Genomic DNA, 17429 nt, shown 5'->3' on the forward strand with positions numbered 1-17429 from the left:
TTCTCCGGTACACAGCAGGCGGGATTGGGGGGCGACACTAACTAGCAAGCTAGCTAGCACGCGGGGGCGACCGATAGACAAATTCCTTCACCCCCGCCTGTCGGGCACTGCTTTCCTGTGTGTTTTGTTAATGACGATGAGGACAGGCAGGATCGAAGGATACCGTCTACCGCTAGCTAGCAAAGAGGACTCCAGTAGGTCGGGATGGTTGGGGGGGGGGGGCAGGATACCAATGGGATGCTCGAGTGGGGGTGTTCATGGAGGAACCAATGGGATGCTTGTGTGGGAGGCAGATGCCCACATGCAGGAACGCCCCAAATTATGGGCTGCAGTTGCACACAGGTTCATGTCCTGTCCTAACTGTCCAGGAGCAGAAACTACAGATCACATCCTCCTTCACTGTCAAATTTATGAACAAGCATTTCGCTACACTCGCATTAACATCTGCTAACCATGTGTATGTGACCAATAAAGTTTGATTTGACATCAAAGGCAAACGCTCAGAAGAATGATCACGTCCCTGGGAATAAGCTTCACCCTTTCCAATTCGCTCAAAACCCGCCCAGAACACACTGTAATCCATTTATCAATAATTTCCTTCTTCCAGTCATGTAGACTAGAGTGCAGAATCTAGAACACAACCAGTCTCACCACACTCCATCCCGGTAGGTGGCGGTAAGACACCTAATACTGGTATGCACCCTACTGCACATTTTGGCCACCAGACGTCTCTCCTCCCGAGATAAATACTTTAGTCAGCACTATTCTGTACCARACACACTTCATTCGAAGGAAGGTTTGGAAGAAACGTGTATCCTACAAGCGCTACGGTTTCCAGGTAGGAGATTCCTTGTGCTATGTTTAGCTAGATTTTAACACATGTATCAAGCGGCGGAGTATGTCGCCCGCCTTGCGTTTTTGTTCAATGGGTTTGTTTAGTTTCCGGTCTATGCTGCTTGACGTTTTCTATGCACACGGCACCGTAGATGTTGCTAGTGCAGAGTGCATAAATTCAGCTCATGGCGCTCTCTTTTGATAGTAAACTCGGTGTATTTCGTCTCCGAGATTCCTGTGGTCGTTACAAAACACAACTGTATTGTTTTTCATTTGCGCATGATTGCCTATCATTTWCACCCTGACTAGGCCCTGGCAAGGCCCGCAAGCAACCACCATATGTTCTTCCTTCGAAATGCCGCATCTGTTGATAAATAAATATCTAGCTATAAGTCTGGGTASTTGCATGTTGGCCTTTTGTGATAAGTGATTTGTCGTGGTTATGCTAACACGACTCATTGTCCCCCTCGAACTAGTAGTATGGATCTGTCGACGTTCGTATTTACGTAGCTAGTTAATCTCAGACACCACTGGCCCGATTCTGATCAAACACGGGAAATGATGCGTTTTGGCATGGTTGGTGCAATCCGATTTCTTTGACGTCCCTACCCTAAACCCCTACCGAAACGATTTTAAATGTCAACTTGGAATGTGTAGGGACGTACCAAGGATCCCGGATAGCAATATTGACCATATTGCCATAAAGATACAATAGTGTGTGTGATTGTGGCCAGCAATTCGTGGCGTTCTTGCATGTTTTCATTCCTGCATCTGCAGGAACGCCCCCTGTCCAGCATGCCAGGCTCGGAAGAAGGACATTGTCTACCGGTGTCTCTCCTGCCTGCTGTTTAACGGAGTCCCAGCACAGTGTCCTTTGCTTACACCTGCTGAACTCTTGCCCTCGACGTTAACAGAACCGCTGGAAAGCGGTGCCCGACAGGCGGGGGGCAAAGGACACTGTCTACCGGTGTCCTAACTAGCTATCCCGCCTGCTGTGTACTGGAATCCTAGCTAGATAGCACACAGTTTCTTTCGCTCCAGCCTGCTGAACACCTGTCCTCGCAGTCATTAACAGACCCGCAATAAAGCGGTGGCCGACATGCAGGGGCGAAGGACACCATTGCCGCCCCCACCCCTTCTTATATAGTTTTTTTTGTTGGTTGGCGTCCAAAATTATGTTCATTACCGCCACCTAGGTCACTGGAGCGCCCCCGCCTTTTGCCTGTGTACCGGAGTCCTATCTTAAATTGACCAGTAGAAGTATAAAGAGCGGTTGCATCATTTCTGGGGGAAAACATGTTTACTGTTGCCTTGCTTTCCTGTTGTTTTGAAATGGCAATGCATCACTTCATGCTAGTTAGCCAGCTAGCTAATTGGCTAATWGCACAGATGAAATAATAATCTTTTTTAAATGGCTTGTTGTAGCTATCTAAGTGTGAACTAGCACACCTGATTCACCTTGGCGCAAGAAAGAGGATTTCAACACCCACCGTCTCAGATTATTSTGAAATTGTTTCTGTAGTTAGAAACAGATAGGGTTAGCATTCCTGCAACATTGTTTAGATGAAATATAATTTGATCTGTGAGAAATGTATCTAATTGATTGCATCAAATTTATAATATTCAATAAATATAGTACATAGCATCCGATTTGGACAAAACGTCTTCCTAACAATGAGTAAGACATGAGAAATTGCCAAAAGCCACCCACGGACTGGCCACACCCGCAGGGCCGGCTCCAGACATAAGCGGTCGCTTAGTGTCTCCAGTCCTTCAGTCAGTCTCAATTTACTGTTGAGTTAGAATAGTAGAATGCACAAGGTGCAATTTCGAAATTTGGTTGTGCATCAGCAGGCTTTCCTCTTGTTATGTCAGTCACTGACAGTCACTCAATTAACCATGTCCGCTACCAATTTTTAGATTGGTAAGTTAGTTTAGCTCATCTATCTAAACTTGTAATAAGCGTGGCTGAATACCAACAGGCCACGCAGGGCATGTGCTCAGTGCTGTGACCTTCAGGTGACCCCATTTTTTTATTTTATTAATCACACTCACTCAGATCTCAATAACATGGCGTAAATCTTGGCCAAATGTGTAGAATTGCAGGAAATTAACTTTAAAATGTACAATGTTATCTCTGCCGTCAAGAAGGGGGAAACTAAAATGTTTTGCCTGCGAGGTGGGGGCCTCCCCAACCAAATCTCGCCCACTCCAACAGCCAGTATACAGTATCAGTTCTCTGTTTGACAAGTAGTATAAAGCTTGGTGTATTGTTTATTCGTTCGATGTAATGTGTTCTCAGTGAATTTGGTGATGTTTTTTCACCCTGTTCCACACTTATCTTTCCCTGTAAATAACTGTGAAAGTACCAGGTTTTGCGCACTAGATGCCGCTATTCCTGTCACACCCTTTTATCTATTTTGCTGGTGTTTATTTATGGCAATTGTCTTTGCAACTTTGGGTAGAAAACCAATAGCTTTTGCTCATGATGAAACTAAATTGTGTGGTCATCCTCACAAGTCAAGTCGGTCCTCCATGAGAGTAATTCAGTTTGTCCTTCTCTTAGACTTACAGTGCATTCGGAAAGTATTTAGACCCCTTGACTTTTTCCACGTTTTGTTACGTTACAGACTTACTCATGTAATACCCTTGAGGTACGGATACCCTGAGGAAAAAGGTTAATGGAAGATGAGACCATCGAGCCCAGCTAACGTTAGCTAGCTAGTAAGCTAGCGAGTAGGGACCATAGAATATTTGCCATCTTTAAGGCACCTAGCTAGCTAGTCAAGGCAATCTTTCATGCCTGGATTTTGCACACACTGACGTTCTCAACCCCGTTATTTGCGCACTGCTGCATGACCTCAGTTATTTTGAGTGTTGGGCAGATCTTGACATAATGCCTTATTTCCTGTTATAAGTAAGTAATTGCACCAATGCATCCCATCCAAAAGTGAGAATGTTCATCAACAGTGAAACCCTTGTAAGGTTACATGATGGAGTTTGTCTTATGACCATTTTAAGTGCATTTATAAACCCTTATTCAACCAAGCTTAATAGGCTTATAATTTGGCAAGCACGAATGACTCTCTCTCTCAATTTTAACTGTTTATTCACGTGTCTCTTTTAATTGATGGTTAAKGTGGTTGACCCATTGTCAAATGCAGCATTAAATATTTAACAATTTAAAGTAATTTTTGACGTGAAGCCAATTTTGCCACTGGGCCCAGGCATCAGACTCCAGATCTTGTGTCAATGAGGTGGTCGGTTTTCAATTGGATAACACTTATCACGTGGTTTGTGCAGGCTGAAAAATMGTGCTTTAGGACGCTATCGGAAACTTTAACATTTGTAACAAGCATGGTACCAAGCATTCGTTGTTACACCCCTGTAATTACAGACTATATTTAACACCAGTTACATGTTATTACAGTGTAACTATGAATTATTACAATACTGTACTTACATATGTACAGTGTACTCGGACACCTTGACCTTTTCCACATTTTATTACGTTACAGCCTTATTCTAACATGGATTAAATAAAACTTGACTCCTCAATCTACACACACACACAACCCCATAATGACAAAGTAAAAACTGTTAAAAAAAAAAAATGATATCACATTTACATAAGTATTCAGACCCTTTACTCAGTACTTTGTTTAAGCACCTTTGGCAGAGATTACAGCCTCGAGTATTCTTGGGTATGTCGCTACAAGCTTGGCACACCTGTATTTTGGGAGTTTCTCCCACTCTTCTCTGCAGATCCTCTCAATCTCTGTCAGGTTTGATGCTGCCACCATCATGCTTCAAAGTACGAATGGTGCCAGGTTTCCTCCAGATGTGACGCTTGGCATTCAGGCCAAAGAGTTCAATCTTGGAGTCTTTAGGTGCCTTTTGGCAAACTCCAAGCGGGCTGTCAGGTGCCTTTTACTGAGGAGTGGCTTCTGTCTGGCCACTACCATAAAGCCTGATTGGTGGAATGCTTCAGCGATGGTTGGCCTTCTGGAACTCTAGAGCTCTGTCAGAGTGACCATCAGGTTCTTGGTCACCTCCCTGACCAAGGCCCTTCTCCCCCGATTGCTCAGTTTGGCCAGGTGGCCAGCTCTAGGTCAGCTCTAGACTCTYGGAGTCTTTGTGGTTCCAAACTTAGTCCATTTAATGATTTGAGGCCACTGTGTTCTTGGGGACCTTGAATGCTGCAGAAATGTTTTGATACCCTTCCCCAGATCTGTGCCTCGACACAATCCTGTCTCGGAGCTCTACGGACAATTCCTTCAACCTCATGGCTTGGTTTTTGCTCTGACATGCACTGTCAACTGTGGGACATTTTATATAGACAAGGTATTCCCAAACTGGGGTATGCGTACTCCCAGGGGTCTGCGCAATGCCCTCGGGTGTACGCCAAATAAAATGATTCACATTTAAAATAATACATTTTTCTTCACATTTTCAAACAGTACATTTATATTTTCCAACACATTTGGGTTATTTATTTATTAAAATTTTATTTATTTATTTATTTCTCTCCCGGGTGGCCTCGTTTAACTGCCAAAAATAAAATMAACCATCTAGTTTTCAGCTAAATAACAACACAATGTCAAATACAGGTAGCCTAGTCAAATAAAAATAAACATCCAGTCACATTAACCGTTAATCTCTCGCATGAAACCTTCACTCTTGCGAAACATGACAATTTGAAAAATAAGCCACGGGAGTTTTTAGAGCGAGAATAAAGACGACTTTCGATCAGTAAGACATGTATAAAGGCAACAGATACTATTAATAAGAAGGGACTAGAAGAGTCTTCTATTGTGAGCTACCGAGTGGCTAGGACAGGCAAGCCACATACTATRGTGGAGGACTTAATTCTTCCTGCTGCRGCAGATATGGSTGGGKCAATGCTTGGGCAAAAGGCCCKAAAAAACTATACAGACAAACCTTCATCAAACAACACTGTTTCATGACGCATSAGTGACATGGCAGGAGATGTTTTGACACAATTACTGCTTCACATYCAAGCCAGTGAATTCTATGCYTTACAGGTGGATGAGTCAACAGACGTGGCGGGCTTGGCACAGCTCCTGGTATATGTCCGTTACGTTTATGGGGGGACAATTAAGGAAGACATCCTCTTCTGCAAACCAGGACAACATGATAGGATATTTTTAAAGCACTGGACAGCTTTGTGACATCAAATGGACTTTGGTGGTCAAGATGTGCTATCAGTACAGATACCAACACTAAAGCCATGACAGGGAGACATAGTGGAGGGGTAACGCTCTTGCAAGCAGTTGCTCCCGTCACCACTTGGGTACACTGCAGCATCCACCGAGAGGCTCTTGCTGCCGAGGGAATGCCTGACAGCTTGAAAGAGGTTTTGGACACTACAGTGAAAATGGTTAACTTTGTTAAAGCAAGGCCCTTGAAATCTTGTGTATTTTCTGCACTATGCAATGATATGGGCAGTGACCATGTAAGGCTTTTACAACATACAGAAAGAAGTGTGCTGGTTATCAAGGGGCAAAGTATTGACACGGTTTTTTTAATTGAGAGACTAGCTTAAACTTTTTTCTTTACTGACCATAATTTTCACTTGTCTGACTGCTTGCATGATGACGAGTTTCTCACACGACTGGCCTATCTGGGTGATGTTTTTTCTCGCCTGAATTATCTGAATATATAGGATTACAGTGACTCTCTGCAACTATATTCAACGTGCGGGACAAAATTGAGGCTATATTAAGAAGTTGGAGCTCTTCTCTGTCTGCATTAACAGGGACAACACACAGGTCTTTCCATCATTCTATGATTTTTTTTTTGTGTGTGCAAATTAACTCGAGCTTACGGACAATGTCAAATGTTATATAGCGAAGCATCTGAGTGATTTGGCTGAGCAATTACGCAGGTACTTTCCCGAAACGTATGACACACAACTGGATTCGTTATCCCTTTCATGCTCTGCATTCAGTACACTTACCGATATCTGAACAAGAGAGCCCCATCAAAATTGCAACAAGCGGTTCTGTGAAAATGTTATTTAATCAGAAGTCACTGCCAGATTTCTGGATAGGGCTGCGCTCAGAGTATCCTGCCTTGGCAAATTGTGCTGTTAAGACACTGATGCCCTTTGCAACCACGTACGTACCTATATGAGAGTGGATTCTCGGCCCTCACTACCATGAAAACTAAATACAGGCACAGACTGTGTGAAATTATTTAATAAGACTGAGACTCTCCAATACAACCCAACATTGCAGAGTTATGTGCATCCTTTCAAGCACACCCTTCTCATTGACCTGTGGTGAGTTGTTCCCAATTTTTGATGAGCAAATAAGGTTTCATATGTAAGATGGCTAAATAAAGAGCAGCAACATTAATTATTATTTGTGCCCTGGTCCTATAAGAGCTCTTTGTCACTTCCCACGAGCCGGGTTGTGAAAAACTCACACTCGTTCTTATGTTTGTGTGGCAGACTTACAATGATGGCAAAACAACATTTTGACAATGCACTGACCCTGGTGCTAGATGGGGTACGCAGATGGAGGTTGAATGTTTGAAGGGGTACGGGCCTATAAAAAAACTATGGGAACCARTGATATAGACCAATCAATTGAATTTACCACAGGTGGACTCCAATCAAGTTGTAGAAATGTCTCAAGGATGATCAATGGAAACAGGATGCACCTGAGCTCAATTTCAAGTGTCATAGCAAAGGGTCTGAATAATATGTTTAAAAAATATATATATTTTTTTATACATTTGCAAACATTACGAAACCTGTTTTCACTTTGTCATTTTAGGGTATTGTGTGTGGGAAGATTTTTTTTATTGTTGTATTTAATCCATTTTAGAAGAAGGCTGTAATGTAACAAAATGTGGGAAAAGTCAAGGGGTCTGAATACTTTCCGAAAGCACTGTACTCTTTGTCCTGGAAACGGCCTCTGTGTGGTTTATTCCCTTCAATAAAGGTCTGGATTAGTTAGACCAATCCCAGTGAACAAGCAAACCATTAGGCGGCAGCAGTTGAAATGGTTTCAGTGTTATGGTCTTAAATGGTAAAAGTTCTAAAAACACAATGACCACGTGTACATGCGCACTGTATTCCGAATAGTAGCTCATATCCCGCTTATGGTCTTATTCGGGATAAGCTYTTTTACATCCATRTTTGATAWCCCGCTCACGAGTATCCCTGTAGCCAGGAATAAACTGAATATTCCTCATATGYGTAAAATGGAATAGTAAGTGAAATATGGACACTGACTGTAGGCCTATAACATCTCACATGTATCACAATATAATATTWACTCCTGCAGAATGATGCATTTCTTGCAGTAAAATTATACAACTAATGTTAATTTTGTCTCAAACAGYAGTGGAGAAATATATTTATTTCAGCATTTCTTGAGAAAATGCGCTTGTAATGTGTGGTCTCTGACACTGTTATGCAAGTACTGAAGTTTTATCAGAAACGTGTTTCATCATTTTCTCAGCTTTTCGTTTACTTAAAACTGGTCAAACTGATAACATTTTGCACAGGACCAATCTTTCCAGTGTATTGGAGTTGCGTTTTCTCCCCGGTCCCTAAATGAAACCACTTTACCGGCATAACTACACTGAACAAAAATATAAACGTAACGTGTTGGTCCCATGTTTCATGAGCTGAAATAAAGGTCCCATAKATTTTCCTTTCACACAAAAAGCTTATTTCTCTCATTTTGTGCACGAATTTGTTTATATCCATGTTTGAGCATTTCTCCTTTCCCGAGATAATCCATCCACCTGAAGGTGTGGCATATCAAGAAGCTGATTAAACGGGCATAAGCTACGGACAACAAACAATTGCATTTCATTGGTGTCAATTTGAATGCACAGAAATACCGTGATGACATCTTGAGGCCCATTTCTTTTAAGATGTATATTGCCAACAGATGCATATCTGTATTTCCCAGTCACGTGAAATCCATAGAAGAGGGCCTAATGAATCTTTCAATTGACTGAATTTTCTCATATGATCTGTAGCTCAGGAAAGTTTTTGAAATTCTTGCATGTTGCGTTTTTATATTTTTGTTCGGTATAGATTACTAATACATTCATTAATTTAAGGGTATTTTCACACTTGGTCCCCTTCAGAGTTTTTTTTGTGAACTGCATGCGGTTCACTTAATTTTGTGTGCAGTGTGAACACTCCAAAAGAGCCCAGCGACCCGAACTGAGACCATTCCCCTTTTTAGGACAATGTGAACGCAAAGKRCCCRAGGTTCGCTTGTCATTATTCCCGCACCACGCACTAGACTACTGCAACAGCGTTTCCCCTGCCATAAACCCTCACATTAGTGCCACAAAAGCGAGAAGACGCATGGGAAAAAAATGTATGCTATTTTTGGATCTTGATTAGCAATTGTCAAGGACGCACAGAATTTGCAAAATGTGATCTACAGGCTAAGAGAGCCTCACAAGCTGTTTATTGATTGTGGGGTTCAAATAGTGTGAGGACAATATATTTAGTGAAAATCACACCATAGGGTACAAAATCTATTCTAGRTCTTAAAGGGGCAGTAGCCTATCTTGGGTGTAGATTTGTTTTTAATTACAGCATTATTTATTCYGCATTTATTCTGTTACCAATRAAATGRACATGTTAATAGTATCTTCTGATTACCATTWWMMWWRKWWWTTTWAKRWAAATTAAATCTATTAGCTTCCAAGATGTAAATAGTTATCTAGCTGTCTGATAACACATTTTGAATGGCTTGTCCTGCACTTTGTAAAAACCCAGCGTGCATGTCGGGAAAAAAGATCTTGGCCCCTTTCTAAACATAGCATTGTGTATGCGAAGAGGACTCGGTCCACAAAATAGGTGAGGTGAACTGGCAAAAACAAAAACAGTTGAATCCTCATTCAAAGGCAAGGGCAGTGTGAATACAAAGAGAACAGAGTTGTTTAGCTTTTTTTTAAACCTGAGTACTTAAAAAAAAAGACTGATATCAGTTATTTTAAAGAGCACTATATATGAAAACACCCTAAGACATTATTCTGGTGAGTCCTACTTTATTTAGTCTTCTGGGGCAACAAGTTATGACAAAAGAGAAGCTGCATCTATCCAARTATACTTGACAAACAAATGGCCTACCAAATGTCGGAAATTATTATGCAGGAACTTGGCTAAATTAGGGGTGAAAGTAGACAGTAGGCTGTACTGTCCAGTACGGAGTATCAGCAAAAAAAACAATGGAATTATGCTGGATCGAACTGCGGTAGCCTACTTTTTGAATGGATTTGTTTGACAATCAGATTAAAACATCACACAACACCCCCATGATATGCGAAACTGAGCCTGCTGAGAATGACAAAAACAACAGTAAACTGGATAAGATGTTTACATGCCACAGTATCCCGTCTAATATAAGCATATCCCAGGTATCTTATCCGGGTTTCTCATAACCGGGATACAAGCTTTTTGGGGTTATTTTAAACAGGATCTGTTTTATATAAGTCAACTCATACAGAATACTCCGAATAATAACYGGATATTGGTGCGAATGTAAATGTGGTCAGGAGTATTCAACTCTTAACCTACGAGGTACAGAGCCTGCTGGTTTTCTGTGCTACCTGATTAAWTAATTGCACACACCTGGTGTCCCAGGTCTTAATCAGTCCCTGATTAGAGGGGGAAAACTGAAGAAGAAAAAGAAGCAGTGGAATTGGCTTTGAGGTCCAGAGTTTATTTTATTATTATAATATTTTTTTTAATGTAATCTTTAACTAGGCCAGTCTGTTATGAGCACATTCTTATTTACAATGATGGCCTACCGGGGAACACTGGGTTAACTGCCTTGTTCCGGGGCAGAATGACACATTTTTACCTTGTCAGCTCAGGGGATTTGATCCAGCAACCTTTCGGTTACTGGCCCAACGCWCTAACCACTAGGCTACCTGCTGCCCCAATGGTCTGAGGGGTGTAGTGTATAGAAGGACACATTGAATTGCTTTCGAGGAGGACTGGGTTGACTTGTGAGGATGACCATACAATGTATTTTCATCATGAGCAAAKGCTATTGGTTTTCTARTATTCTACTAAAGCTATTGGTTTCTATTAGTTGTCAACCAATGTAATTTGCCAGGTCATTGTTTCCAAATTCGCTGTAGAAAATAGATTTACTGGAGTGGTATAGCCTAGCGGAGTGGACACACAACACATCCAACTGCTGATTGGYGTTTTCAATCCTATAGATTTTATTTAGATTGTTCAGGTTCACCATTAGAAATATAGTTTTGCTTTAAGCAGTCCTTTTGTATTTSTCATTTTTAGGGTCATTTCTTAAGGGACAGCAATCATCTTTGTGAACTGCGTATTGTCGCATTGGTCGGGGAGCTACATACGTTTCCAAACGGTCTAAACCATTTGCTTTGGAGATGGGGTGTAAAATACAAAGCTGCATTATATTAATTGGCTCAGTAAATGCCATGCTAATTTCTAAAGATAAGTATTAGCTTAACTTTTTTCTATCTGCAAAAATGCATAGTTAATCAGTGGGTGATTGGGATTTCAGATAAAAAGTCGGGACAAAAAGCATAAATTGCCCCCACCCCTAATCCGATAGTGGGGTGGTAAATGCTCAGTTTGCTCTATGGCTCAGCTCAGGTGCCGACACACACATTGATACTCACTCATTCACTTAACACACACACACTAAGATTTATTGTGTGGGCTGTTGAATACAAAGTCTCGATAGTCTTCTTTATCATATCCTTTTCACACTACTAAGCCGACTGAACACGGCCAAATCAAGCTGTTTTGAGATGGCCGGCAAGCCTGGTTATGCATCCACCATAGTTTCTCTAACCCTGCTGAAAAGGAAATAAACTCAGCAAAAAAATAAACCTCACTTTTTCAGGGCCCTGTCTTTCAAAGATAATTAGTATAAATCCAAATAACTTCACAGATCTTCACTGTAAAGGATTTTAAACACTGTTTTCCATGCTTGTTCTATGAACCGTAAACAATTAATGAACACGCACCCGTGGAACAGTCATAAAGACAATAACAGTTTACAGACGGTAGGAAATTAAGGTCACAGTTATGAAAACTTAGGACACCAAAGAGGACTTTCTACTGACCTCTGGAAAAACACCAAAAGAAAGCTGCCKAGGGTCCCTGCTCATCTGRGTGAARGTGCCTTAGMRATGCTGCAAGGAGGCATGAGGACTGCAGATGTGGCCAGGGCAATAAATTACAATGTCCGTACTGTGAGGCGCCTAAGACAGGGAGACCGAACGGACAACTGATCGTCCTCGCAGTGGCAGACCACTGTAACAACACATCGGTACATCTGAACATCACACTTTGCRGGACAGGTACAGGATGGCAACAACTACTGCCCGAGTTACACCAGGAACGCACAATCCCGCCATCAGTGCTCAGACTGTCCTCAATAGGCTGAGAGAGGCTGGACTGAGGGCTTGTAGGCCTGTTGTAAGGCAGGTCCTCACCAGACATCACCGGCAACAATGTCGCCTATGGGCACAACTCCACCGTCACTGGACCAGACAGGACTGGCAAAAAGTGCTCTTCACTAAAAAGTCGCGGTTTTGTCTCACCAGGGGTGATGGTCGGATCCACATTTKTRGTRGAAGGAATGAGCGTTACGCCAAGGCCTGTACTCTGGAGCGGGACCGATTTGGAGGTGGAGGGTCCGTCATGGTCTGGGGCGGTGTCACAGCATCATCGGACTGAGCTTGTTGTATTTGCAGGCAATCTCAACGCRGTGCGTTACAGGGAAGACCTCCTCCTTCCTCATGTGGCACCCTTCCTGCAGGCTCATCCTGACATGACCCTCCAGCATGACAATGCCACCAGCCATACTGCTCGTTCTGTGCGTGATTTCCTGCAAGACAGGAATGTCAGTATTCTGCCATGGCCAGCGATGAGCCCGGATCTCAATCTCATTGAGCACGTCTGGGACCTGTTGGATCGGAGGGCTTGGGCGATACCCCCACAGAATTGTCCGGGAACTTGCAGGTGCTTTGGTGGAAGAGTGGGGTAACCTCTCACAGCAAGAACGGGCAAATCTGGTGCAGTCCATGAGGAGGAGATGCACTGCAGTACTTAGTATCTGGTGTGGCCACCAGCTGCAATGACTGTTACTTTTGATTAAGACCCCCCCTTTGTTCAGGGACACATTATTCCATTTCTGTTAGTCACATGTCTGTGGAACCTGTTGTTGAATCTTATGTTCATACAAATATTTACACATGTTTAAGTTTGCTGAAAATAAACACAGTTGACAGTGAGAGGACGTTTCTTTTTTTGCTGAGTTTATTTGCGCCTGCATAATTTGGGTCAGCACGACAGTGTGAACATGGTATCGGTCATAGCTACCGAAATGCAAGCTGTTATTTGAGCAATCAACTGACCTATGACCATGTTGTTCACTTTTCCTTGTAGAGGGAATGGCAATGAGGAGGTGGGCAGCAGCTGCCTTGGCAGTGCTGGGTCTTGCTATGTGTTGGCCCTGCTCTACTGGGGACACTGGTCCAGAGTGCACTCGTGTCAACGGGGAYACTGGTAAAAGTGCCAGTGAGTTTCTGTCCACTATCGACACCCAGATGGCAGAACAGACCCAGCGGCAGCACCTGGAAGCTCTCTTCGACAGGTAAATCCTTCAAGTGGAGCTCCAGTCTCCTTTTCACCTCATTTAACACCTGACTTAACTTAAGGCACATCTCAATAGGTAGTCCAGGTAAGTCATGACATCAAATACAATTTTTATTTGTCACATGTTTAGTCTACAGCGGTTGTTTACGAAKAGTGAAATGCTTACTTACTGGCCCTTCCCAACAATGCAGAGAGAGAAAATATGAAAGTAATAAATACACAATCTGTAARGATTACTTGACTATATACACAGGGTACCTGCAGAGTCGCTGTGCAGTGGTACGACGTAATTGAGGTAGATATGTACATATAACTAGTAATAAAGTGACTAGGCAACAAGATACACTACCGTTTATAATCTATGTGATGAGTCAAAGTTGGTGCAAAACGGGTCAATGCAGATAGTGTTATCCAAATAGCTACCTGGACTATTTAGCAGTCTTAATGGCTTGGGGGTAGAAGCCGTTAAGGATCCTGTTGGTTCCAGACTTGGTGCATCGGTATCGCTTGCCGTGCGGTAGCAGAGAGAACAGTCTATGACTTGGGTGGCTGGAGTAATTTTTTAGATCCTTCCTCTGACACTGCCTGTTATAGAGGTCCTGGATGGCAGGGAGCTCAAACTCAGTGATGTACTGGGCTGTACACACTACCTTCTGTTGCGCCTTGAGGTAGGATGCGAAGCAGTTGCCATACCAAGAGGTGATTCAGCCAGTCAAGATACTGTCAATGGTGCAGCTGTAGAATTACTTTGAGGATTTGTGGGCCCATGCCAAAACTTGTCAGTGTCCTGAAGGGGAAGAGGCATTSTCGTGCCCTCTTCACGACTGTGTTTGTGTGTGTGGACTATGATAGATCCTTAGTGATGTGGATACAGAGGAACTTGAAGCTCTTGACCCGTCGTGCTCGGCCCTCCGTTTCCTGTAGTCCACAATCAGCTCCTTTGTCTTGCTGACGTTGAGGTAGAGGTTGTCYTCCTGGTACTACACTGACAGGTCTCTGACGACCTCGCTATAGGCGGTCTCATCGTCTTTGGTTTCCAGGCCTACCACCGTCGGGTCATCAGCAAACTTAATGACTGTGTTGGAGTCGTGCCTGGCGACGCAGTCGTGGGTGAACAGGGAGTACAGGAGGGGACTAAGCACCCAACCCACCAACCATGTTGAGGGGTCAGCGTGGCAGATGTGTTGTTGCCTACCTTCACTGCCTGGAGGTCGCCCGTCAGGAAGTCCAGGATCCAGTTGCAAAGGGAGGTGTTCAGTCTAGAGGTCTTCCAAAATGTACCTGGGGCTTTCCCATCTGAACCCGGTATATACCCGTTCTGTATAGACCTGGTTGGATCCAGACCCGGTCCAATCCAAGTGAGGGAAGCAGCAGAAAATATACAGTATATTTTTAAGCTACTTCATTAACCGGAGCTGATACAGAATGAGAGGAGGGAGAGGGGCCGTATTGTGACGCAGAGACGAGGGAGGGACGGCGAGAAGAGAGACTTCAACCAACCAAGCCGACTTGCGCTATAGCCATGGCAGATATTAGTCTACTATGTTATTTATCATAAAATATGACTACGTAGTACCTGTCTTGATGGCATTAAACTAGGAGAAGCTAGTTAACATTAGCTAGCTAGGCTAATTCAGGCTTCAGTGCATGCACTTTCTTATCCTAAACTTACAAATAACAACCACTCCGTTCAGAATGTTAAGGAGCAAGCAGTCTACCTGTTGGTTCTTGTAGCCTATCCTTCTCCTTTTTAATTACGTCATTTTACTTCTATCTTCCATTGATTAGGCCTATCTATCTCCTAACTTTTGCCACACACGGAGGCTCTATGACTGTAGCCTGTTGCTGCTTTGATGACTTGATTTGCCAGCAACAACAACAAGGTACATGCGCAACGCTTTACTCTTGTGGAAAGCAAGAGCACCAGCATACATTGTGCAATTTCTCTCTCTACTGCAGCAGTCGCGTTCGGATCTGTACGGGCCCTTCCGGGCAACTCAGTTAAAATTACACATTCCCAAAACCTGTTTTAATCAGATCTGACCCAGAACTCTGACATTATTTAGAATTCTGGATCCGGCTCGCATTTCAGATATTTGGATACGGGATTTGAGAAGACCTGTAGTTCAGTTCTTGGGCACAGGAACTGTGGTGACCTCCCTGACCCAGATTGAGTCAGGGAGGGGATGAAAAATTCAGTGAAGACACTTGCCAAGCTGGTCAGCGCATTCTCTGAGTATGCGTCCTGGTAGTCTGTCTGAATGTTGACCTGTTTAAAGGTCTTACTCACATCGGCTACGGAGAGCGTGATCACACAGTCGTCCGGAACAGCTGGTGCTCTCATGCATGGTTCAGTGTTGCTNTATATATATATATATATATATATATATATATATATATATATATATATATATATGACTCGTTCCGAATGTGCCCGAGGATAACTATACCCGTTCTGTATAGACCTGGTTAGATCCAGACCCGGTCCAATCCAGATGAGGGAAGCAGCAGAAAATATACAGTATATTTTTAAGCTACTTCATTAAACGGAGCTGATACAGAATGAGAGGAGGGAGAGGGGCCGTATTGTGACGCAGAGATGAGGGAGGGAGGGTGAGAAGAGAGACTTCAACCAACCAAGCCGACTTGCGCTATAGCCATGGCAGCTATTAGTCTACTATGTTATTTATCATAAAATATGACTACGTAGTACCTGTCTTGATGGCATTAAACTAGGAGAAGCTAGTTAATGTTAGCTAGCTAGGCTAGGCTTCAGTGCATGCACTTTCTTATCCTACAGTTACAAATAACCACCACTCCATTCAGAATGTTAAGGAGCAAGAAGTCTACCTGTTGGCTCTTGGTCCTTGTAGCCTATCCTTCTCCTTTTAATTATGTCATTTTACTTCCATCTTCCATTGATTAGGCCTATCTATCTCCTAACTTTTGCCACACACGGAGGCTCTATGACTGTAGCCTGTTGCCGCTTTGATGACTTGATTTGCCAGCAACAACAACAAGGTACATGCGCCACGCTTTACTCTTGTGGAAAGCAAGAGCAGCAGCATACATTGTGCAATTTCTCTCTCTACTGCAGCAGTCGCGTTCGGATCTGTACGGGCCCTTCCGGACAACCCAGTTAAAATTACACATTCCCAAAACCTGTTTTAATCAGATCTGACCCAGAACTGTGACATTATTTAGAATTCTGGATCCGGCTCGAATTTCAGATATTTGGATACGGGTGGATTTGAGAAGACCTGTAGTTCAGTTTAGCTCGTCTGGTTGGCTTGCGTCGCTGGGCAGCTCACGGCTGGGGCTCCCTTTGTAATCCGTGATAGTTTGCGAGCCCTGTCACATCCGACGAGCGTCAGAGCCGGCGAAGTAGGATTCGATCTTAGTCCTGTATCGACGCTGTGCCTGTTTGATGGTTCGTCGGATTAGTGTCCCGCTCCTTGAAAGTGGCAGCTCTAGCCTTTAAGTCAGTGTGCATGTTGCCTGTAATCCATGGCTTCTGGTTGGGATATGTACGTACGGTCACTGTGGGGATGACGTCATCAATGCTCTTAATGAAGCCGGTGGTGATTGATGTGGTAAACTGCTCAATGCCATTGTGTGGAGTAAAGGTGATCGAGAGTTTTGTCTCCTATAGTTGCACAGGTGACATGCTGGTAGAAATTGGGTCAAACAGGTTTCAGTTTAAAATCACCGGCCACTATGAGCGCCGGCTCTGGATGAGCATTTTCTTGTTTGCTTATGGCCCGATACAGCTCGTTGAGTGCAGTCTTTAGTGCCAGCATCGGTTTGTGGCGGTAATAGGCAGCTATGAAAAAATATAGAAAAATATCTTGGTGAACGTAATGGTCTACGGCTTATCATGAGGTATTCTAACTCAGGCTAGCAGAACCTTGAGTCTTCCTTTAATATTAGAGATCGC

At 43.3% G+C, this 17429-nt stretch overlaps 1 protein-coding gene across 1 annotated transcript in view; it reads left to right on the top strand.

Moving 5' to 3' along the window:
• Positions 1-688: 688 nt before the first annotated feature.
• slc39a6 (solute carrier family 39 member 6) overlaps positions 689-17429 on the top strand; it is a 36799-nt gene continuing 20058 nt past the window's right edge. The window contains exons 1-2 of the mRNA XM_023977291.2: positions 689-838; positions 13283-13490. Of these exons, the coding sequence (XP_023833059.1) occupies positions 13288-13490 (203 nt within the window). The 5' untranslated portion in view covers positions 689-838; positions 13283-13287. The remainder of the gene's footprint in view (positions 839-13282; positions 13491-17429) is intronic.

Source organism: Salvelinus sp. IW2-2015, linkage group LG32 (genome assembly GCF_002910315.2).
Source record: "Salvelinus sp. IW2-2015 linkage group LG32, ASM291031v2, whole genome shotgun sequence".
In the NCBI taxonomy this organism is placed as follows: domain Eukaryota; kingdom Metazoa; phylum Chordata; class Actinopteri; order Salmoniformes; family Salmonidae; genus Salvelinus; species Salvelinus sp. IW2-2015.